Source organism: Macaca nemestrina, chromosome 7, assembly GCF_043159975.1.
Source record: "Macaca nemestrina isolate mMacNem1 chromosome 7, mMacNem.hap1, whole genome shotgun sequence".
NCBI lineage: Eukaryota > Metazoa > Chordata > Mammalia > Primates > Cercopithecidae > Macaca > Macaca nemestrina.
Genome location: NC_092131.1, coordinates 10,894,168 through 10,917,878, shown reverse-complemented (window position 1 = coordinate 10,917,878; position 23,711 = coordinate 10,894,168). Strand labels below are relative to the sequence as shown.

At 40.7% G+C, this 23,711-nt stretch overlaps 1 protein-coding gene and 1 long non-coding RNA gene across 11 annotated transcripts in view; one reads left to right on the top strand and one right to left on the bottom strand.

The window, feature by feature from the left end:
- LOC105467446 (VRK serine/threonine kinase 1) overlaps nucleotides 1–1,938 on the top strand; it is an 85,265-nt gene extending 83,327 nt beyond the window's left edge. For 7 of the 8 annotated variants that reach the window (XM_071099633.1, XM_011717052.2, XM_011717049.2 and 4 more), the window contains one exon: nucleotides 1,706–1,938. In XM_071099633.1, the coding sequence (XP_070955734.1) occupies nucleotides 1,706–1,737 (32 nt within the window). In that variant the 3' untranslated portion in view covers nucleotides 1,738–1,938. The other variant, XM_071099632.1, reaches the window with a different exon arrangement.
- A 5,572-nt stretch (nucleotides 1,939–7,510) lies between these two features.
- The window catches only part of LOC105467445 (uncharacterized), a 37,261-nt gene continuing 21,060 nt past the window's right edge, over nucleotides 7,511–23,711 (bottom strand). For all 3 annotated transcript variants that reach the window (XR_011625568.1, XR_011625567.1, XR_011625569.1), the window contains 2 exons: nucleotides 8,138–8,221; nucleotides 7,511–7,647 (listed from right to left, as the gene is read on the bottom strand). This is a non-coding gene — a long non-coding RNA (uncharacterized lncRNA). The remainder of the gene's footprint in view (nucleotides 7,648–8,137; nucleotides 8,222–23,711) is intronic.

Genomic DNA, 23,711 nt, shown 5'->3' with positions numbered 1-23,711 from the left:
ATATAGCTTTATAGTTAGTTTAGTGTTCTTTGTAGTGTGGTTAAAGATTTAAAATGTATTGAAAGGGAGATACAGTATTGATTATTGACCTTGATTTTGTAATACACTTTATCCAAATCTCACTATCACAACATTTTCAGTTTTCTGTGCAGAATTAATTTCAAATTTCTTGAAATAGGCCGGGCGCAGTGACTCATGCCTGTAATCCCAGCAGTTTGGGAGGCCGAGGCGGGTGCATCATTTGAGGTCAGGAGTTCGACACCAGCCTGACCAACGTGGTGAAAGTCTAAGTCCTACTAAAATACAAAAATTAGCCGGGCGTGGTGACAGGCACCTGTAATCTCATCTACTCTGGAGGCTGAGGCAGGAGAATCACTCGAACCCAGGAGGCGGAGGTTGCAGTGAGCCAAGATCGTGTCACTGCACTCTAGCCTGGCAACAAAGCGAGACTCCCTCTCAAAAAATAATAAAAATAAAATTTCTTGAAATAAAAACCTAAAAATCTACTGTGGGATATTTTTAATAGGTGGCTGTGTTACAGAAATATAAGAAAAAACTCAAATTTTAGAATCAGTCATAGTACAGTATGTAAGGTATGTATTATGAGTGGCAGAAAAAAGGATATTCATATAAACTTGAAATTTGCATTCATTGAACTGTATCGTGATTGAACAGAAACTATAACTTGGAAACATTAAAAATGCTAGTTTTGAAACTAACTTTCATGTTAAGTAACTAAATAACCCATGATGAGAAAACCTGTAGATGCATATGGTGGAATTTTGTTCACATTCAAAGAATATTTTGTACTTTTCAGAAAAGAAGTATTGATCTTTTGTGTTTTTTTTTGGTGCAGTGATTGATTAATTATGAGCACCATACTGTCCCTCACTCTGGTGCCCCTGCTCTTTCCTGGCAAAGCATAGCATGCGGCAGTGGGAAAGAAATGGCCCTGCTTCTTTTGCCAGCACTAGGCAGCCGTAATCAGGCTGACTGCTGCGCCCAGAGGTGGAGTAGGAGTAGTAGGTGGGGTGAAATGTCTCCGTGGTGAGGCAGAATTCCCATGCCCCCAGCAGAGAGTCACTGATTTATTCCAAACCAAGAATAGTTAGATAGGAGCTGTCATAAGGGACTAAGACCAGTATCACATATGATCCTTTTGTAGGAGGCTACTCATCTGGGACCTGTATAATTCCTAGCAGAAAAGACTTTCCATTTCAGTATCCCAGTGCTCTCCTGCCTAAAGAGTGTAGGTAATAGGCTTTAAAAAGCAACTCATTCCTTTGCTTTTCATAACATGCATGACCTCATCTCTTCCCCCTAAGGAATGAATGCTTATCTATATTGCTGAGGTTTATATTTGGAGATAATGTTTTAAATTTTACAATAAATTTAAATTTTGGAGAGAAATATTTCAGTATTAGTAAAAATTAGATACGTTTTATCAGTCAAAGCATTTTTATATGGCTTAAGATTAGAAGGTAGGTTTTGTCAGCATATTTTTTGACATATTAAAAAATGACCCAATTTTTTAAGATTTTCAGAGTTTTAGCAGTCATACTTTTGTATGTCAGTTTTATCTTTGCAAATCACCAGAGTCCATTTGATTTTAAAATGTACTATATTTAGAGATATTTATATTTCTGTTCTTTTGCTTTTGTCAATTATTGATTAATGATTTCAGTTTCTTTGATTTATCTTCAAGGTTCAAGAACCAGAAAGAGAGTCCAGAAGTAATTCAGATGCTGTGAACCAGCTTTCCTTCTCTTTGTTTTCTTTTGACTTTTTTCTCCTTTTCTATTTGAAGTGTTTTATTTTCATGTGAGTCTTGCGAGGTGGAAGTAATAATTAAATACCCATGTGTTCAGAAAACCAAATTTTTTATAAAAATAAATATTTTGTACAATTCGTTAAAGGCTAATTTATGAAATTTCAAAATCTTCAGATTATACCCTTTACGTTATTCCAAAGCCGTGTGTTTGTGATGTTTTGGAGTACATATATATGAAAATTATTATGATAATGCACTTTTCTAATCATTGTACATTTCTCAGAGTGGATAAAAATGTTTGACAGAGTCCTCACTTTTTAGGAAATGCAAAGCTTAAAATAAAAATCTCTTTTGTTTACAAACGCACAGTATGTTGTGGCTGTAAGGTTTGGTTTGATTCGTATTGATTTTGTTCTGTTCCAAAATCTTATTAAGCACCTGCTGTATGAGACAGGAGGTACAAAGATGGGAAAGGAATATGAAATAAAAAGTGGAGGAAGTGTATCCATGCGAGAGAAAATCTACATAAATGAAAGATTACATAAGAATTATGTCAGTGTGCAAGCTGTATGACAAGAAAACAAGTGGCAAATGATGAAGTGGTGGTGTAATTAAAGATTGCATAAAGACTAGCTTTGTCTACGAAAGACCTATGAACTAGATATCAATAGATCCTATTCATTCACAGTTTATTTTTCTTAAAAGTTTCACTTTCATAGCATGTAATATTTATACAGTAAACCAGGCACTTCAGAGTTTCAGTAATCAGAAAGTTTAAGATCTGAAATTTTTTTAGTTGCCTTGGGAACAAAAGCTTGTAATTTTAACGCATTTATGAACAATTTTGTGATTCATTCCTCAGAGTTTTCTTGGTCAGAGAAATCGGGATTGGACTCTATTTTCTGACGGATGGTATGCTTTACCACTTAATAACATGCACAGTGTGTTTAGAAGGTATATGGACATAGTTTCACTTAAATATTTAAGTATTTTAATATGTATTCAAAATACAGTTATCACATTAAACTGGTGATTTGTCTACTACTTAGGGCAAACCTAAAGTAGGTATTTCAATTTTTAAAAGCAAGTCGGTTTGAGGAAAGAAGTAAATGTACAGGTGGGATATGGACATACCAGAAATTGTCAAGGTTGTACCAAGTTTGAGAAACTATGAACCAGTACAAAGACTATAACTTGTGGCTTTCTTATGTGGATATTTAGTGATCATGTGAAGCATTTATCACTGCAATGGTTAGATACTGAAAAATGCAAAACATCTACAGACTTTCCTTTGAAGATTAACCTTTTAATGCCTCCTGAAGTTCTAGAGCAACATATCTTTACAGATTAGAAAATTTGACTTTGGGCAGAGGCTCCTCCTGCTTTCTGTAGAATGTTAGGTTTTAGTACTTATCTGTGTTAATGCCCCCAAGTTTATTTGTAACACCTAAATCAACTCTCAAGTTCTGTTTTAAACACATTAATGCTTAAAATAGAGTAAACTGTGTGCAATGTGTTTTTCTGTATATGCCTTAGCCTCCTTATTTTTCACAGTATAGAAACATGGAAAACTTGGTTAAATAATAAGAAAACAAATATTTCCTCACATATTGTTTTAAGTAAGTGCTGGCATTTTCTTAAATGTTACTGTATTGGCAAGGCTACAGAAATTAATGACAAACTACTGGCCATAGTATCCAGTTTGATTCGTGTGCTGCATCCCTCGTTCTCTTTTATTCCCTATCTTGTACTGTTGTTTTCTGCTCCCCTTTTAAGAAATGATTAAGCAACCTCGTCATTCAGAGTAATTTTTTTCTTGTCCTTTTCAGTTCTATATTTAGTATTTTTATCTTGCATTGTTTTTATTTTCTTTCCAATGCCCGAATGGAGTAGATTTGCCATTTTTGGTTCTCCTTTCACAATCCAGCTTCCATATTTTAACATGTTCTTGGTTCCATTTTCTCTTGCCTTCTCTGCCATTTTCCTTAGGTCCTCATTGAGCTGAGGTTTTCTAGTCTGTTGAGGATAAACACCACTGCCAGGCTCTTGTCCTTCACACAAGAGGATGTATATGTGCTCTACATTTTTTAGAAAGCAACTGATAAGTCTTTGGTAACTAAGCCCTGAAGTTAAATAGCTTCTAGGTGTTCTTCAGTAGTGATCTAAGACAAATCAAACACTAATAAGCCAGTTATAAAACCCTGATTATTGCTTTGAATTACTAAAGTATGCATATAAAGACCCAAGTTGCATAGCAATAAAGTAGTGGTGGAAATATAAACAATTTATTTGTGTGGGGAGATATATATGTCCACAGTTGAACATTATATTTTTGTTAATTCTTTAAATTTCTGTTTTAATGTGCTTTATATTCTTTGGATTATAAGGGTGTATTAATAATACATGGCCATTTTATATAATTTAGAACATACAGAAAAGTGTCAACAGACAAACCAGCCATAATACTACTACCCACAGGCAACCACTGTTAATGTTTTGACACATTTTCTTCAGTCATTTCTATGCGCTTTTATTTTTAAACAGTTACACTTCATATACAGCTTTACATTCTTCTTTTTAAAGTTAACATTAAATACTTTTTACATTATTATAAATCCTTCATGAATATAACTTCTATGTTTTCTTAACTTTTTAAAATGAATTTATGATACTTTCATGACCATTTTTGTATTATTGGGCATTTAAGTTGTTTTCAGTATTGGGATATTATAAACAATGTTTTTGAACAAAATTGGGCAGTAATCTTCATTGACATGTGAATATTCTTAGATTTTCAAAAGGGAGCCACTGGGTCAAAGACTATGAAATGAAAAGTTGTGGATACTTACCAAATTGCTTTGCAAAAATCTATCAGTTAACACTTTGCCCAGTAGATCTGAGTGCCCAACCTGCATTTTTGTCATCCTTGAGGGTTATAGACTGAAAGTTGGTGTGGCCCGCATTGTTCCTGTGTTTAACCCCTAAGATGATGGTCTTTGGAGGTGGACCTTTGGGAGGTGATTAGGTCATGAGGGTGAAGGCTTCATGAATGGGATTAATGGCTTTATAAGGGAAAGGGGAGAGATGATGTCTGTCTCTGTCATGTGACCATCTGCAAACCAGCCTCCAGAACTGTGGGAAATAAATGTTTGCTATTTAGGCCACCCAGACTAACACATTAAATTTTATTTTTATAATTTGATTAGGTAATTTTTTTTTGTTTTTAATCGCTAGTGCACCCAAACCTTTATTTGTAAACTAATCACTCTTTTCTTTTTGGTGTGTTGGTAAGTACTGTTTATACAGTAATGACCTTAACTCTTTGCCATTTTTGTTGCTGACTTTTTCCTGTTTATTTTTTGTGTATGATATGTTTTTAATTTTTATGAAGTTTAGCTTTTATCGCTTTAATCTGTTGATCTTTCATTGTAATTTCTGTCACTGTTTTAAAATGTTTTTCATCCAAAAATTAGAAATATTTACCATGACTTTTTCTAGGCTTTTTTGTTTTAATGCTTCTAAATTTTCAATCCGTATGGGATTTATTTTGGTAAATGTATGCCATGAGGTGAGGAACACAAAGATTTTTTTCCTAAGCAACTAGCCAGTAACTTCAGTAGCATTTGTTAAATAAATGATCTCCTCCACCTTTCCTCCACCCTGGTTTGGGATGCTTGCTTGATTACATGCTCTTGTTTCTAGACTATGTTCGATTTCATTGATGTGTCTGTTCTTATGCCAGCACCACACAGACTTAGTTAATGCCGTTTTACTTATTAATTCTAATTTAGTGCCCACACCGCATTCATAGAAATCAGAATTCACTTACGATTCCACCGCCGCTACAGAAATCCAACTCTTGTCCTTTAGCTGTGTTACTCTTAGTCCTATTTCATGCCTGCTTAATTTTTTAGTTATAACAGTTGCATGGATAAAATTTTTTAGTTTTTTTAAAAGTTCCACAGGTTATTCTGTAAGCTTGTAACTTACTTAGTTCTACGGATAGAGAAAGTACAAGTCACATTAAAGGATTAATATTATAAAAGGGTCTTGACATGCAGATAGCCTTATACACTATATTAGTAATTGTATGCAGTCTACTGCTGACCAGATAGTTTAGACAACTGTTTGTTTTGTTTTGTTTTGTTTTGTTTTGTTTTTGAGACGTAGTCTCGCTCTGTCCTCCAGGCTGGAGCACAGTGGCCAGATCTCAGCTCACTGCAAGCTCCGCCTCCCGGGTTTACGCCATTCTCCTGCCTCAGCCTCCCAAGTAGCTGGGACTACAGGCGCCCGCCATCTCACCTGGCTAGTTTTTTGTATTTTTTAGTAGAGATGGGGTTTCACCGTGTTAGCCAGGATGGTCTCGATCTCCTGACCTCGTGATCCGCCCGTCTCGGCCTCCCAAAGTACTGGGATTACAGGCTTGAGCCACTGCGCCCGGCGTTAGAGGACTTTTTGTGTTACACAAATAAAATGCTTACCATTTCCACTGTATTGAGGATGCGTTTGTACATACAATGGTGAGTTTATGATGGCATAGCATTTTGCAACTTAAGAAGAGCATTCTTGAATTTTTGTAGTTTGGCTTGTCATGAAGTTCCCTGTAAAACTTCTGCATGGAGAAAATTCAGTTTCATTTGTAAACCACTGCAGATGATCTTCAAAAAACCGTGTTCTTACACTAAGTTAAGTCCAATGTTAGAACGTTGTTCTGAGATGGCAGCCATGTGAATGGAGATGATAATATAATATTTGTGCCTGGGGTGCAGCAGGGAGGAGTGAATCCAGAGTTTGGGGAGAGGGTGGAACAGTCGTCTGAATGCTATTTCCACTTTCCTGTGTGTTGGCTGTCTGCTTCTGATATCCTATAGAAACCAGTGAAAACCCATCACAGTTATTTAAAATGAACACTGTATAATACCTGGGCAACAGTTTCTTTAAAAGTGGAAAAATTGCTGTATTCAATATTCTCTCTGGCCTTGACACAAAAATCATAGTTCAGAAGTTCATGGTGATGGTTGTTGGTAAAATTCTCAGATGTGAGAAGGGTCCCTACACACTTGTGTAGACTTTCCCCATAAGGAACCAATATGTGTTAGTACTTAAAAGTCAAAGTAGAGCCACTGAAGGGTCTGCTAAACCTGAAGAGTGGAAAGTTCTAGGACAGTATATTGCAGGGAAAGTTACAATTGGGAAGTGATTCTATTAGATTGCCTGGTGAGAAAAGAGTACATTTACTTCTTGAACTTTTCTAAGTCGAGAAATATGCCTTTAAGGTTCTTAGGAAGACTTTTGATGTGGACATTTTAGTTCTTCCCTACTCCTTCCCCCGCCCCAACACAGACATCCTAGTTGTTCTCATGTCTTCATTTATTTCATTAACTATTATAGAACATTTTGGTGCAAACATGTGAGTCAGTTTAACTGTAAGTAATATGTACATTCCAATCTGCTTGACATTGTAATTGCAGAAGTATATATCTAGTCCCTGTGTACCTCCCTACCCCAAGTTTCTAGTCCAGAAATCCTTGACAGATAACAGTTATGGCGAAGCATTAGGTTGGTGCAAAAGTAGTTGTAGTTTTTGCCATTTTTTTTTTTTTAATACAGTGTGCCCTAGCATTCATAATTTTAAGTAGGGCTATTTAGACATTTCTTAAGATATGCATACAGTTGCAATGGGGTTTTTTCCTTTTTTTTTTTTTGTTTCTAATTAGACTTTTGAAAGAGAAGCCGTCTGTATTCCAGGTGCTGCAGCTCCAAAATAAGTCTTTGATATGTCCTGCAAAGTGTTCAGAAAGCAAAGGTGGTTGAAATGACATCAGAATGGTTTCCAAGGCCCTGTCTGTTCCTGTAGAGGTCAGAGAAACCACAGCCTGCAAAAACACAATTTGAGGTCAAGAATCTAAAACACCTGCTGTTCCCAATGAACTGTGTGATGCACACAGAACGTGTTTGGAAGGGAGGGTCAAGCTAAGTGAACAGTCATGATAATACCTGGTTGGTCTTGTAGCAACAAAATTGAGGGGAAATATGAAAGTTAAAAAAAATTTTTTTTTGATGTTATTGTTGATATCCCTATTTGAATGTAAAGTCCCTAACACAAAGAAGCAAGCTTCCTTTAGACTGCATTTACTGCTCTTGATGACTCCAGTTGTGTGTAAATATTAGAAAACAGCAGGGTCCTGCATTCCAAGAATCACTTGAGCAGTGCCACGAAGACAAGTGTCCTTACTGGTATTGTAGTCATACTCCCAAGCTCTCCTGCTGTTTCTAATCTGTGCGCACAGCCGTGAAAAAACTGGACTGACATTTACAGGCACAGCAGGGAGACACTTGACTAGGGAATGTTAAAGACTACAGTACCTCCAATTCAAAGTGGCCACCACACATGATAAATCTTCACAGGAGAGCCAGTCTGCACTTCAGCTGATGCCATAATGAGGGTATCTGTAATGAAGCAAAAAGCAGAACATTTTTCTCCTCTAAACTCAACTTTTTAGCAGTCAGATATTTATTGTTGCCTTTTTAAAGACCTAAATATCTAAAGGAAAAATCTAATTCTGCATAGGTGACGGATCTATTTCTTTGTGTTTTTTGGAAGGTCTGTTTCCTTACTGCTCAGTCCTCACTAGGGTTTTATAGGAATGTTCCTTAGTAAAAGAGCATTTACTCATCAACTCTGAATAGAAATAACATTTCCTGGAATCTTCTCTAACTGGCATGTAAAAGAGGGTCAGTCGCTTTCTGCCTCGAGTTCGGCAGATTTTATTCCCTGTTTTGTCCCAGGGAGCTGCCAGATTCGTATGCCATAATACCAGGAATGCAATTAGGTTTGCTGCACATTGTCTGGTTGACTTCTCAGTTAAGAGTTTCTTTCCCTATGGGAATAAGACTAGACAGACTGTCATTTGCTATTACTAATTCTGCTTAGCATTATCACTGGAGCTTTTTTGTAATTAGCTATCTTAGTTGGCTCTTAAATTTTAATAGCCAATTGAAGCTACGTTTTAGCCAAGTTCCATATCTAAATTGCATTCAGTCCATTAACAAAGTTGGTTAAAAGGCTATTAAAACAAAAGCCAATATATGGTGGTTCGCACTTGTATCTTCGCGGCAGTAGCAATGCTGGCTTCCCCCGAGTTCTCTAAAGGAACTTACTCTCCTCGAACAAAGTTACACGTAAACTGGACACAAGTTCTGAGTGGCAAGAAATTAATGACAAGATTTTTAGCATGCTAACATATTCAAAAATGTCACTACCTACCCCCTTCAACTTTTGGTGAGGGTTTTTCCAGGGTTTGGTTTCATTTGGTTGATGGCGATGAAGAGAGGAAGAAAGAGACGTTTAATATTGTAACTTAAAATTGATGGTTTTTGAAAAGTGAATAATTGAAATGATGTTTTTCTCCATTTTAGCTTATCAAAATTATTAGCAAAACCATCTGAGGCACCTTCTGGTAGAATTGTAGTCTCGCTGGGTTTAGTTTGTAAAACACGCTGCCAGACATTAAAAAAAAAAATTGTAGTGGAGCCAGCACATAGGCTCAGAGCACTCTTTGCCTAATTGATAGTCCTTGTTGTTATTATGGTTAAAGTCAGAAGACCATTTCTAACACTCCCCCACCCTTGGCAAATTAGTTTACCATGATTTTAATTTCTACATTGAGTCCCCCTTCCTCCAAATTGGAACATTAGTTCAGTTTTCCATTTTCAAAGATACCTAATTTAAAAAATTTTAATAATTTGTAATGCAGGCTGTCAAAAGAAATTAGACTGGTACAGGGTGCATTCAGTATACATTCATCTCTGAATCGTGAGTACCCTGGGAATGAAGACATGGAGAGAAACTAGTGGGCAAATACATCCTGTCACCTTTACTCAGTCGAGTGCAACTGAAACTGCTCCCCACCCCCATTTTGCCAATGTCCTATTTTGAAAAGAATAATTTTTCTATTTCAAAAATCTACAGATTTTTTAAGACACCAAATGATGGCTTTTTCTATTGCCTCATTCAGAAGCTATTAGAAATTGTATTTAATCTTACATTTTTTAAAGTCACAAGAGGGGTCAAATACTTTCCATCTCCCTCTATTTGACTGTTCTTCCAGATAGCTTTCTCTATCACCCCCAGGACTGTGATCAAGCTTTGTCTTTGATGATGCTATCTTCCTTACTGAAAGCCACGTGGCAGACAAAATCTGGGTAGAGGTGATTCTACTAAAATTACATTTCCATTTTAGTAGCCCACATTCACATGGGATTTTTCAACCAGGTTTACTTTTTCAGTCTCTGGCTAGATGGCTGAGGCAACGTCAGTGAAAGTATGGCCTCACTGACTAGGTGAAAGCTTCACATGTCTTAGCAAAGCAACAGCAATGCTGGATGGTCTCTGGTGATTTTTGTTCTATACCAGAAGCTGATAGAAAAGGACAAGAGAGGTCATTTTATCCATGTTAAGATTATAATGCAGTAAAATTAATATGCTATTGTATATGTAACTAATTGGGCTTTAATAAAAATAAAACTGGCTTTGAAAATCATGTCAGAAACTCTCTAAGAAATGAGTTTGATGGCTTCTCCTATGGAAGACAAAGCAGGAACAGCCCTGTTGTGATTTTATTTTATTTTTTTTTAATTTTATTTTTGAGATGGAGTCTCTGTCGCCCAGGCTGGAGTACAGTGGTGCAATCTCAGCTCACTGCAACCTCTGCCTCCTGTGTGATTTGTAAGAGGACCCTCTAGCTAGCTGTCTGTATATGAGTCAGCCATTAAACAGGTGATTGGGAGTTGCAAGAGTGTGCACATGTGGTGGGGTGGGGCTTTGGAGCTGTCTTTTTTTTTTTTTTTTTTTTTTTTTAACTTCTCAGGTGGGCCATTTTTAGAAGGACTTCTCTTTTCACCTGGGATCTTCAGAGAGCTGAGCCTGAGACAAAGGCTTACGTGCAGTTAGTTTATTTGTGAATGTGATCCTGGGGAGGAGAAATGAAGGACAAAGGAGTAAGAAGGGAGAGCCAGCATGGGGAGGCATCATTAAGTCAGCCGAACGACTGAAATCCTGCAGGACCTTCCAAGGAGCCCATGAAATGCGTCTCACAACCTGCTTTTGGGTGCTAACTTTCCCATGCTCCTGAATTGCACATGTGGAATGCAATGTTCCTGGCAGGCATCGCATACAAGCCCTAGAGAAGGAAAGGAGAGGGGCCTTCAGGAACCTGGTAGAAGCCTGGGCAGAGTTGGCTGACGTCACTTGGTCTGGAATGAGTGAGGATTTGACACCACACACAGTACAGGAGGCACCTTGTGTGCCACCGTATGATTCCCTTAAGGTCTTTTCTCTCGGACGGGTCTATTTCCCTAGAGAAGGTCCTGTCTATTGTCCAGAGGGCTGAATTTTGAAGACCATAGTTAAGAGAGCACCATCCAGTTCATCAGCTTTGCCTTTTCAGGATTGTGCTTTTGGTGTCTGGTCTAAGAACTTGGCCTAGCCCTAGATTCTGAAGATTTTTCAGTTTTCCCTAAAAGTTCTATAGTTTTATGTTCTACGTCTAAGGCTTTGATCTATTTTGAGGGTTTTTTTTTTTTTTAAATAAGCTGTAAGTTTTGAGTCAAGATTCTGCTTTTTGTCTATGGATATCCAATTGTTTCAGAACAATTATTATTATTTTTTCTGAGACCAAGTCTCACTCTGTCACCCAGGCTGGGTTGCAATGGCACGATCTCAGCTCACTGCAACCTCTGCCTTCCGGGTTCAAGCAATTCTCCTGCCTCAGCCTTCCAAGTAGCTGGGATTACAGGCATGCGCCACTAGACCCAGCTAATTTTTGTATTTTTAGTAGAGATGGGATTTCACCATGTTGGCCAGGCTGGTCTCAAACTCCTGACCTCGTGATCTACCCACCTTGGCCTCCCAAAGTGCTGGGATTACATGTGTGAGCCACCGAGCCTTTCAGGTATTATTTTTAATTTCAGTTTCCACAGATTCATTGTTAGTGTAAAGAAATATAATTTTTGAGTGTTGTGTTTTTGAACTTGCATGCTGTCACACTGATGAATTTACTATTTATCAATTTTAAAACTTAAGTATTGAGTTTTTATTATGATAGATGAGATCTTGGCTCTCTTGAACTCTTGCCCCTCCCCTATCCTTCCGTACAATTAGGTATTTTTAGATAAATTGGTAGTCAGTGTTTACATTGTTTCGATTAGGTAGATATGACTTCAGTGTATTGTGATATTGTTTCCTTTTTTGGTAAAACTTTTTGCTTCTCTTGGAATTAAAAATTGCCTCAATTTTTTTCTAAGTTTTCTACATATTTTTGATTATTTACAGTTATTCCATCAGATCTATTATAACACCCGCCAGTAGCTTTTTTATTTCACATGTTCAGTCATATCAGAACATTTATCAATTTCTTTTTAAATTGGATGCCTCCCTTCTGGAGTATTTCTTTTTGCTCCATGTGATACCAAGTTGTCTTGGGGATCCTGTGCAGAGCTTCACCTAAAGCTTCTCCTCACCATGATTTTGGACTTCTCTTTACCACTTTGCTGTATTGTATCTCCCGTTCCTGATTTCTGTAGCTTCTTTCCTGATTTTGTCTCTTGCTTTGCACTAGTACATCCTGCAGAAGCTTCTTTAAAAAGATGTATGGGAGGCTATTATTTTTAATCCTTGCATGTCGGAAAATATCTGAGTTACCTTCACATCTGTTAGATAGTTTGGCTAGGTATAGCAACCTGGTTTGAAAATTGTTTTCCTTCAGATTTTTGAAAGATGTTGCACCACTCATTGTGTTTTAGCATTTGATGTTGCCTAGGGGGAAGCTTAGTGCATTCTGATGCCCTTTCCACTTTGAAACTCTTAGGATCTTCTCTTTGTCCTTCTGTTACAACATTTCATGGCCATGCACCTTCATGAGGCTTCCTGTCATTTGTTGTGTTGGTAACTCAATTATTTGTCAAATATTGAATGTTTACTTTGGCACTATTCTGAACTCCAGAGATATTGCAGTGAATAAGACAAGGTTTTCACCTTATGGAGCTTATAATCTGGTAGGGGAAAAAAGAGAAGAAATATATAATCATTTCAGTCAGTGACAAATACGATGAATATAAAACAGAAAAGGGAAGTTGAGGAATGTTTTTTGGACTGTAGGTGCTATGTTAGGGTGACCAGGGAAGATCTGTCTGAGGAGGCGATGTGAGTGCTGAGGCCTAGAGGCGAGAAAGAAGAAGCTCCTGGGGAAGATAGAGGATGGAGGCAGAAGCAGGTGGAAAGGACTGGTTGGCGTGCAGGAGGAACAGAGAGCACCGTGTGCCTGGAGTGGGTAAGGAAGGAGTGCCAGGCAGGAAGTCTGAGAGTCCAGCAGAAGCCGTATCACACAGGGCTACTGAAAGGAATTTGGATTTTATCCTATTTGAAATGAAAAACCCTTGGAAAGTGACACTCACAGGGGTGAGAGGCTCTGCTTGACACGGCTCTGGGAGGACAGACTGGAGAGGAATATGCGTTGTAGGAGGGTGACCGCAGAGGAGGCTGTTTCAGACTTTCCTATGGTGGGTTTTGACTCAGTGGCCCTTTCAGACCAGCGTACTGTGCTTTTCAGTTCTGGGAAATATTCTTGTATTACTTCTTTGATGATTTCCTTCCCTCCAGCTTCTCTGTTCTATGTTCCTAGAACTCTCAGCAATTATTTGTTGCACTTCTCTCCTGTTTTTTTCTCTTTATTTTCTCATTCTATTTTTTTGAGACATTTTCGTTTTATCCTTCGACATTTTTAGAGATGTTTTAATAAGATTTTGGAGGGTTAGGTCTTGCTGAGTGGGGAAGGAAGGCTAGGGTCCAAGTGAGCCCCCTTATGTTCAACCCCGTGCCCTGTCCCCAGCTCCCAGAGGAACCTGGAGGGCCGTGTCACTCAGGAGAGCCCTGCAAGGGCTGCTTCTGCTGTGTTAGGTCCGTTACTCCTCTTCCATCCTCTCCTCAAATATGTATTTATTTAACATATTTACTTATCGATCACAATGCACTTATCTAACATTTACTGGGTTTTCAAACTCTGCCAGGCACTATGTAAACGTTGATAGATGAAAAGACCAGCAGAACTATTTGCCTGCTAATTTGTTTCCGTTTTCTTAAAAGGAAAATACTTCCTTAAGGGATGCTGAAAGCTCAAGAGAAGTATGATGTCAGGAGGATAGTTATGCAGTTGAAAAGAACCCAAGTGTCCAAGCATTGGCCTGTTGCACACCAGGGACAGCTAGAGTGTGCTGGTGTGTGATGGCCGAAACACTGTTAGGGATTTCTGAGTAATCACAGAAAATGTAAACAGTGTCAGAGACCTGAAATGGGAAAATATTCTACTCGTTTTCAAGCGTCAATACCCTATAATATTCTGGGTTTACGTATTTAAATATATGATGGTAACCTAAATCTTTTCTTCTTCTCTGTTCTTTTAAGTTTTCTTTCTTTCTTCCTCCTTCCTTCTCTCCCTTAGGAGAGAATAAAAAGAGTGAAAGTTTATTTACTTTGCTAGTACTTAGGAGGAATAAAAGGAGTGAAAGTTTATTTTTAATGAGACCAAGGGGCCTGGAAAAAGTGCAAAATCTTGGCGTGATAGCTTCAGGCGGAGTTGTAGCTAGGACACAGTCATCCAGAGGAGTCGCTGTTCTGCTGTGGGCGCTCAGTCCTTATTTTCACACTTTCATCACATTTCTATGTGAAGACACCTGCATTAGTCTGTTCTCACGCTGCTGATAAAGACATACCCAAGACTGGACTGGGTAATTAATACAGAAAAAGAGGTTTAATGGACTCACAGTTCCACGTGGCTGGGGAGGCCTCACAATCATGGGGGAAGGCAAAAGACACATCTTACATGGCTTGGAAAACAGGGAATGAGAAAGTGAAAGGGGTTTCCCCTTGTAAAACCATCAGATCTCATGGGACTTATTCACTACCACGAGAGCAGTACTGGGGAAACCACCCCCATGATTCAGTTATCTCCCACTGGGTCCGTCCCACAACACGGGATTATGGGAGCTACAATTCCAGATGAGATTTGGGTGGGGACACAACCAAACCATATCAACACTGAAGTCAGGCTCATGCTTGCCGATGAAACGGTTTGTACTTTGCATGATATCAAGAGTCAGAAGATTCTGGAGGATGTTTCTGTTTCCAAATCAGTTTCCCTCAGCAACCTGTGAACCTCTTGTTTCTTGATCTTTTTAGCCTCTGTACCAAGCACAGTGTCTGGCTCCTACATGTGACTGTGCAGGAGAAATATTTGTTGAATAAATGAATGAATGGTTGGGAGATGAGGAAAACTAGAAAATGAAATCAATCTGCCAAACATTTATATTAAGAAAAAAGAATAGCAGTTACCCAAGAATAGGCTGAAGGAGGTGTGGCCTAACAGCAGATGGTGTGGGAAAGAGCAGGAGGCTTGTGTTGATCGCGGCCTCCTAGGCTGGGTGGAGGCTGCTTAGCCCATGTGCTCTCTCTGTACCCAGTGGACCACATCTTGGTGTCCTGATTTGCATGGACCTGGAAGAATTGAGGTGGCTCCAAATGAGGGCAGGCAGCATGGAGAATGGTTAAGAAACCCGTTACACAAGGAAATGGAAAAACTGAGACCTCGAGAGAGGCACACAGAGGTGGTCATGGGGAATGTGGTGGAGAAGGCCATTGTCTACAGATATTCAAAAGTCTGTTACGGGAGAGAAGAGTACGACTCTTCAGAGTCACTGGAGAAGGCAGAACTAGGCCCAGTGAGGTGCAAGGTAAAGGGAGATGTCTCAGTACAGAAGTGTCACTGATAGGTAGTTAAGTTCTAGTGGAACCAGAAGACCTAAGATGCTGTGAACACACCCTTGGAAACTTCAAGCAGAGATTGCTGTATGTATTGCTGTGGGGGTTATTATATTAGAACCTCCATCTTTTAATAATCAAATTATGAAGCATTAATATTAACTAACTTTTATGGGGAGCTTGCTATGTTCCAGGCACTGTGCTATTTTATATACATTATGTCATTTAATCTCCGTTAGCAACCCTGTGACAGGAGTGCTAAGATTTTCTAGGAATCTGATGCTTAAAGAGGTCAAGTGACTTGCCTGAAGTCATAGCTAATAAGTTGTACAGTAGCATCTGAGCCCAAACTCATATGGCTCCAGAGCCACCCTCTTCACAGCTATCCCTGTGGCCATAATCTCCGACTTGATACCATGTACAGCCATTGCAGTGTGGCCCTTGTAACCCCCAAATATTTTCGACCCTGATTATATTAGTCAGTGTGAGCTAAGTCCTACTGCAATAACAAACAATTCCAAAACCTGTGGCTTAAAAATCACAAGGCTGGCCAGGCGCAGTGGCTCACACCTATAATCCCAGCACTTTGGGAGGCCGAGGTGGGTGGATCATGAGGTCAGGATATTGAGACCATCCTGGCAAACACGGTGAAACCCCATCTCTACTAAAAAATACAAAAAATTGGCCAGGCATGGTGGTGGGCACCTGTAGTCCCAGCTACTTGGGAGGCTGAGGCAGGAGAATGGCGTGAACCTGGGAGGCGGAGCTTGCAGTGAGTGGAGATCGCGCCACCGCACTCCAGCGTGGGTGACAGAGCGAGACTCCGTCTCAAAAAAAAAAAAAAAAAAAAAAAAAAAAAAAAAAAAACAACAACAACACAAGACTGATACTATAATGAACAATACATGTCATTATACACTTGTCCAAACCCATCGAAATATACAATGCTGACAGTGAACCCTAATGTACGCTGTGGACCTCGAGTGATAATGATGTGTCAGTGAGATTCGTCAATTGTAATGAATGCACCACTCTGATGGCGAAGTGGATAACAGCGGGGGAGGGGGAGGCTAGCACATATGGGGGCAGGAGGTGAGGGGCAGGCACCTCTCTCTTAATTTTGCTGTGAACCTAAAACTACCCTAAAAGGAAAAATAACATCTTTGGGGGGAAAAGTCACAAGGATTTGTCTCTTTTCCATGTCCCATGACCTAGGCTGCTCTGTTCCCAGAGCAGATATATGTGATGACCAACGAGTGGCTTTCACACCTATGAAATAGGAAGGTAAAGTAATAAATTATTGGTGTCAGATCATGGCCTAAATGGCATGCATGTTAAGTAATAAGATTTGAATTCCCCTGTGGCTTATGGAACGATGTCTTCTTGTTTTATAATTACCCATGGACTTTCTCATTTTGTAGCTCCCTTGGGTATAATAAGCCTTGGTGGTAGAAGGGTGGGCTATGCTATCACTGCTGCCATAGTCAACTGAGATGTAGGAACTTTGGGGTCCTCTCCATGCCTCTCTTCTGGCGTCTGGCATTTGATATGGGAACATAGGCGGGCATCCATCAAGCATTTTCTGTCTATAGCAGAGGGGATAAGTCCTGTGTCTACACAGTTTCAGATCCTCTCTCTCCCTTCCTCCACTCTTACTCATAAAATAATTCTCCATCCTTGTTTGGAAAGTTAGGCACCAAATCCAGAAATAAACCAATGTGTAAAAGGGCAGAGGTTCTTACCTTGACTGATAGATCCCTGCCATTTTCAGAACATAGATACGGTGGATAAAGTGGCAGGAACTACTGATGGGGCAGTAATTGATGTCAGTTAGAAGACATTCCAGATGGCACAAGTTGTGTTCTGTGTATGTGAAGCTTAGGGGGACTTTTTTCTCCACTTTCTTTCCTACTACAGGATACAGGAATACCTCTAAAATTCATGATGTTTCAAAGGTAAGATGTTGTAATTTCAAGTCATTAAAATGTTGCCATTGTTCATCTGCTCTTGTATATGCCCCTCCCCACCAGCCAGAAGGGTTGGCAAGGGTGCATGATTGACAGTGATGCCCATCCCTCTGAACCCAAAATAAGGAACATGGCCAGAGCTGCTTCAAGTGGAACCTCACAAGTTTCTCTTACTCTTTTTGATTTCTCGAATTTTGCTACAGTTAGGGTTGCCAGACAAAATACAGAACGCTGTCTTAGTTGATTTCTGCTGCAAAATACCTCACACTGGGTAGTTTATAAATAATAGAAATTTATTTCTCACAATGATGGAGAGTGGGAAGCTCAAGACCAAGGTGCCAGCAGATTTGGCGTCTGGTGAGGACTCATCCTCTGCTTCCAAGATGGCGCCTCCTCCCTGGTGTGCTCACATGGCAGGGGCACCTGTGTTGTCCTCACGTGGCAGGAGGGCAAAAGGGCCAGAGAGCTCTCTGAAGCCTCTTTATAAGGGCGTGTAATTCCGTTCACAAGAGCTCTGGTCTCAATCACGTCCCAAAAGGCCCCTCCTCTTCATACCGCCACAATGGGGGTTAAGTTTCAACATGAATTTTGGAGGGGACACAAACATTCAAACCATAGCAGATGCCTGGCTAAATCTGAATTTCAGATAAACAACGAAGACTTTTTTAGTATAAATATGTCCCCAATATTGCCTAGGACATCCTTATACTAAGACCAGTGTTCATTATTCATCCGAAATTCGGATTTAACTGGGCGTCCTATATTTCTGCTTGCCAAGCCCCACCTAAAATGCAACTGCTTCTAATTTTCGAATGATAGGAGACAGAGCTCAGGAAAGTGCACGCCAAACAGCGACACGGTTGCAATGTCTCAGATTGTATTCCCGAACACGTAATTTGGGAATCAGTAAGGTGCACAACAGAATACTAAAGACCAATGCCTTTCATCTGCTTCCAAGAAAGGCATGATTCTGCGTCTTGGGTTACTAGAAATCCTCTTCATTACCCTCCACAAGGAGAGAACCGCAGCAGCAAACACACTGCAAGGTAACAATTAGCCCTCAACTGTAGCTGGACGAAGGTAGATAGGGGTAAGACTAATCTGCTCCATGAGGCAAGAGAATGATGCCAAAACCCAAGGCAGAGCCTTTTCTGTACACGAGCCAGTAACCTAACGGTGGGAGGCAAAACAGAATGCTTCTAAAGAGGTGGTTTCATTCAACTCTTTGCGCATTAAAACCTGCCCTTGTGTTTCTGGGGGCAACAGATTAAAAATGGGAGTGAAAAATCTTACGTTTGAATTGGTTGGTCATCATTTCTCTCCGCGCTGTGTTCTGCTATGCAAAGAGACAGACCTGAGCTGTTTCATCGAATCATTTGACATTTTTTTGAGGCATTAGGTTCTGGGTGAGTAATGAATCCTCCTCTCTTGGGACCACAGTCCAGGAGCATTTGATGTATCACAGTATTTTGCATTCATTTGTGGGGAGGGTTTACTGGGCTAGGCACTGAAGTAGGAGCTTTCTGTTCCCGGGTCTCATTTACTCCTCAGAGCCACCTGAGAGGTTTATCCCTGTTTGATAGATGTGGCCTCTAATGCTTTCTTCTCAGGCCACATGGAGATTCGTTATCCTTTCCATAAACTTCGAGATGCCCTGAACACTCAACATCCACTTAGCATAGCCCCTAAACACATAGATCCAGGCCCCGTCACTCACTTTGAGATGAGAAAACTGAGGCTCATCGAGATGAGGTGAAATGTCCAAAGTCACAGTGGTTGTGACGACATTGATTTGCAGATACACCTCACCTAAGGTCATCTGGTGTCTTAAGTTGGGTCCCCAAGAAATAGACCCTGAGATGGGAAGGAGTCTCGCGTTGGAGTTGGCTGAGGAGCCTTGGGATTCACAGTGTGGACAGCCGTGTGCTGCTGAATGATTAACAATCCTCTGGCATGGGGATTGGGGGTCTTGATTTGTGGAGTTCGTCAATTTTAGTGTAAATTCTCCCACCATGGCCTATTTCTAAGCTACCAACTCAACGTCACTGAATGGGTGTTGGGAAGAGGCGCACGGAATCGGCTGTCACCAGCTGGTGCCATCAGTACCAGCACACCACTGCCTGTGGGGTGGGTGAGGGAAGCCGGACTGTGCAGAGGGAGAAATTAAATCATAGGGCAGTCACAAGAAAGGCCTTGGTCAATCCCAGGAAGCTTGAACTGGGATGGTCCTTCAGCGAAGTCCCAAATTGAGGCAAAGGATAGAACCTTTATGCCCCCTTTCCCCATATGGACTGTTATTAAGATATGGGCTGCCCCAAGGTAAAGCAGCTCTCTTCCACCATGGGCAGTTCTTGAGCAACTCTCAGCAGTCAGTGCCCACATTCCCAACAGCTGGAGGAAGACACGTCAGTCCTGCAGGGGCGTTGGGGTGATACATCACTGCGTCTTGGCCTCCTGGCAAGCCAGCAGTAGGTCTGGAATCCAACCAGGTCCTCCTGAGCAAGTCCAAGACTGCTCTTCTCACTACAGATCCCGTAGATGTTCGAGTCATTGCCAAGCATGTCATGGACGTCTCCAGTGTGAAACTGCCATAGGACCATGTATGCCTAGATCAGGGACTGGTAAGATTCCAGGATTTGTCCTGAGAATCAGGGGTCTCTGCAGTTCCTCCCTATCCTTCAAGGTCTGGAAGGAATACTTCACCCACATAACATCTACCCTGTTTAAGGTGAGAGTGGGTGGTGCTCTCCTTCCTCTAAATTCCCATAGCACTGTACGTGCAGCCCTCTGAAGTGCCACTCTAACATTGCAGTCATGTCTCCACTTCTTGCTCTTCCTAAGCAAGAAACACTTTGCTTCTCTTTCACCTTTGTATTCCCCATGTTTTTTGGAACCTAGAAGGCACTTGGTAAACACTGGCAGGGAGAGAGATGGATGAACCAGTGATTAAATAAATGCTCAATAAAGATCTGGTGACTAGATCTCTAGTTCAATTCGTACATTTCAGGCTTTTGGCTATATTCTGTTGTGTGGTCTTATTTCCTTTGTGAAATCTCATTTTCCCACCTGGGACCAAGAGTTCATTTACACAGGGCCCATGCCTTCCATTTCTTCTGTGATCACAAAGCAGCTAGCCTAGCTCACTCATTTTTAAGAGAGACTGGTTGACTGCGGAACTAGTGCGTTGGCATAATCAATAAATTTGATAAGGAATTTCCTTGGGTAATTGACTTTGTGGAAGAGTTTGGAAGCGTTCCAGTTGTTGTATTTCCCTTTTCTTTGGGGAAGTGGAAATACTGGAAATCAAGAAATCAAGAAAACAATGTAGTTACTACAGATTTAGAAATTCCAGGGCCAGGCACGGTGGCTCACTCCTGTAATCCCAGCACTTTGGGAGGCTGAGGCAGGCGGATTGCCTGTGCTCAGGAGTTCGAGACCAGCCTGGGCAACATGGTAAAACCCTGTCTCTACTAAAATACAACAAATTAGCTGGGCGAGGCAGCATGTGCCTATAGTCCCAGCTACTCAGGATGCTGAGACAGGAGAATTGCTTGAACCCTGGAGGTGGAGGTTGCAGTGAGCCGAGATTGTGCCACTGTGCTCCAGCCTGGGCAACAGAGTGAGACTCTGTCTCAAAAAAAAAAAAAAAAAAAAAAGACAAGAAAAAAGAAAAAAAAAATCCAGTGAATGGAAAGTGCTAGATGATAGTTGCATTACACATTATGTGGGTGGGCACCACAAAGAAGCAACACCTCTGGAAGACCTCAAGAGGGCAAACTCAGTCCCCTCCCCTATAGTTACAGACACTTCCTCTCCTGAGGGGACAGGTGGAATCGGGGGGACGCCCTTGCTTCTGTGACCAGCATCCTGGCAATGCTTGTGATGTAGACAACTCAGCCTCCAGTCTGCAATTACTTGTTTTTGATGAAGTGGCCCTTATTCCTGGGCTTTCTTCCCAGGCCATGCAACAACTGTCACTGGTCTAGTGAGCCCTCTGCCTGCGTAAATGACCCAAGAGCCTCCCCCAGTGTCCCCTAGTTGTGTGTGTTTGCACACACACAAACACGCGTTCAGGGAGATGGGACTGTAGAATTCAAGCCCTCTGATGGATTTGGCATCTACTGTTTTCTCTGTGATAGTCAGAGTCACTTCCTAAGGCCTTTGATCCTTCTTTTGCCAGGAGCTTCTCTGCTCCCATAAGTCCTTTAACTCCCATTCATCTCTCTAGAAGCCTCTGTTACCCTGGCATATGTGTTCTTTCTAATATTGCCTATCTTCCAAAACAAAGATACAATAAACTTAGGGACATTGGTTTACACACATAACTTAAGGGGAAAAAGGAGGAAGATTTCAAGGAAGTCCTCTATTTATTGCACAGAAAACCAACTAGAAATAAGGGACTTGCCACTGATAGTTCATATCGATGTGATGCATCTTAAAGATACGAATTGCGGTTTTCAAATGAGCTGCTCTCTCTATCAAGCCTCCGAGTCCTTGCACGTGGCACAATCTTTGTCCCCAAATCCCCTTCTCCTCTTTTCCATTTAACTAATTCCTACTAATTCCTTAAGAGTCTGGTATCACTTCCTCTGGGAAGCCTTACCCAATCCTATCACTCTGGGTGAGGAGTCTCTCCTACCTGCTCCCTCTTTTACAACTGTTTTTATAATGATATATGTTATTTTGCCCCAAAAAACTCATGGAAATACTGGGACAATAATTGTCTGCTGACTTAGTCTTCGATGCTCAATGGCTAGAACATAGTGGACACTCAACAAATGGTTTTTTTTGGAGGGCGGTACAAATGAATAATCAAATGATTTTAAAAGAACTGTATCACTTCAAAATGGGTTTGATCTTTGAATGACAAAGCACCCCATATTTGCAGAGTCAGGGCGGAGGCATAGATTAGATACCAAGCAAAAGAGCAAGAACAAGAGACAATGGAGGAAGTAATTTTCACTCACCTTATTTCAAAATCTGACTGAACAGACAGAAGTCAACAAAATTTAATTCATTCAAATAGCATACTATGTATGCTTCCAAACCTAATGGATGAAATTTATATCTTTTCAATCTCTGTAATGAAAATTCAAGGACCAAGGGTAAAAAAACAATGATTAGTCACATTCTTTAAGTATGAAATGAATACAAAGATTCAAGTTGATATGACGTTTTCATGCTGTTTTCACAGATTTCTTCATATGTAGTCATGTGGCAGGGGTGGGGGCATAAAAAATTTTGGTATTTTCTCTGCAACTAGAGGAGGCCTGAGGTCTGATGTATTTGAGCTGCTCCGAGAGGTGCCCCGCTTCCTATTCCTTCCCCGAGGGTTAGCCGATCTGAGGAGTAATATATGCTTTTTCATATCTCTCCAGTAATTAGGCAATTTTTATGTACGAGATGGTTTATAGCACGCACACCTACATCATTCTGACCTTTCTTCCGTTTACCTGCAGCGTGTGGTATTTTGGGAAGTGACTTTTCTTGGTGAGTGACAGTGTCACACTGCTCGCCGGCTCCTGTGGAAAGCAGGGCAGCCAGCCGCCCTGGTTGCCCTCGGGAGCAGGAACTGTAGACCTCACCAAGGCGCCTCGATCTGCAGTCCCCAGTGTGGAAATGCCAGTCTTTTTCTGTGATGCCCTGTGTGATTCTGGGGTTTTGTTTTCAATAGTTCACAGCATGTAATTTTGAGAGCTGAAGTGGACATTGTAGAGCCATCATTTCCTCGTTGAGGTGACGGTTCTGGACTGGGGCTTACAGACCAGTATCAGAGAGGTAGCATGGGGGTAGGGGAGGCTTCTCTGTACATGAAGGCAGGTGCTCAATGCATTGAAGGAGGAGAAGCTTGTGACTAGTATGCTGGTTTAGAAATGGGCTCTTGGTCCCCATTGTCTATCTGGGTTCAGAATCTTGCTCCCTTCTTAAAAAGGATTTTGCACACATTTTTAATGGAAAGTGCTTTGTTCCTCTCCCTGGTACTGACCATATACAAGGTGTGGCTTTTAATGAATGATCAGAGTTTTCAAAACAAACATTCCACATTGCTTGCATCTTAATCAGTATGTGGTCTGTCAAAGTAAACAGAGTCTTCTATTGCTCCCTAACTCCCAATCCAAACTGTGGGATTTTAGGCTCCTCTGGCAGGCCTTACGCTACA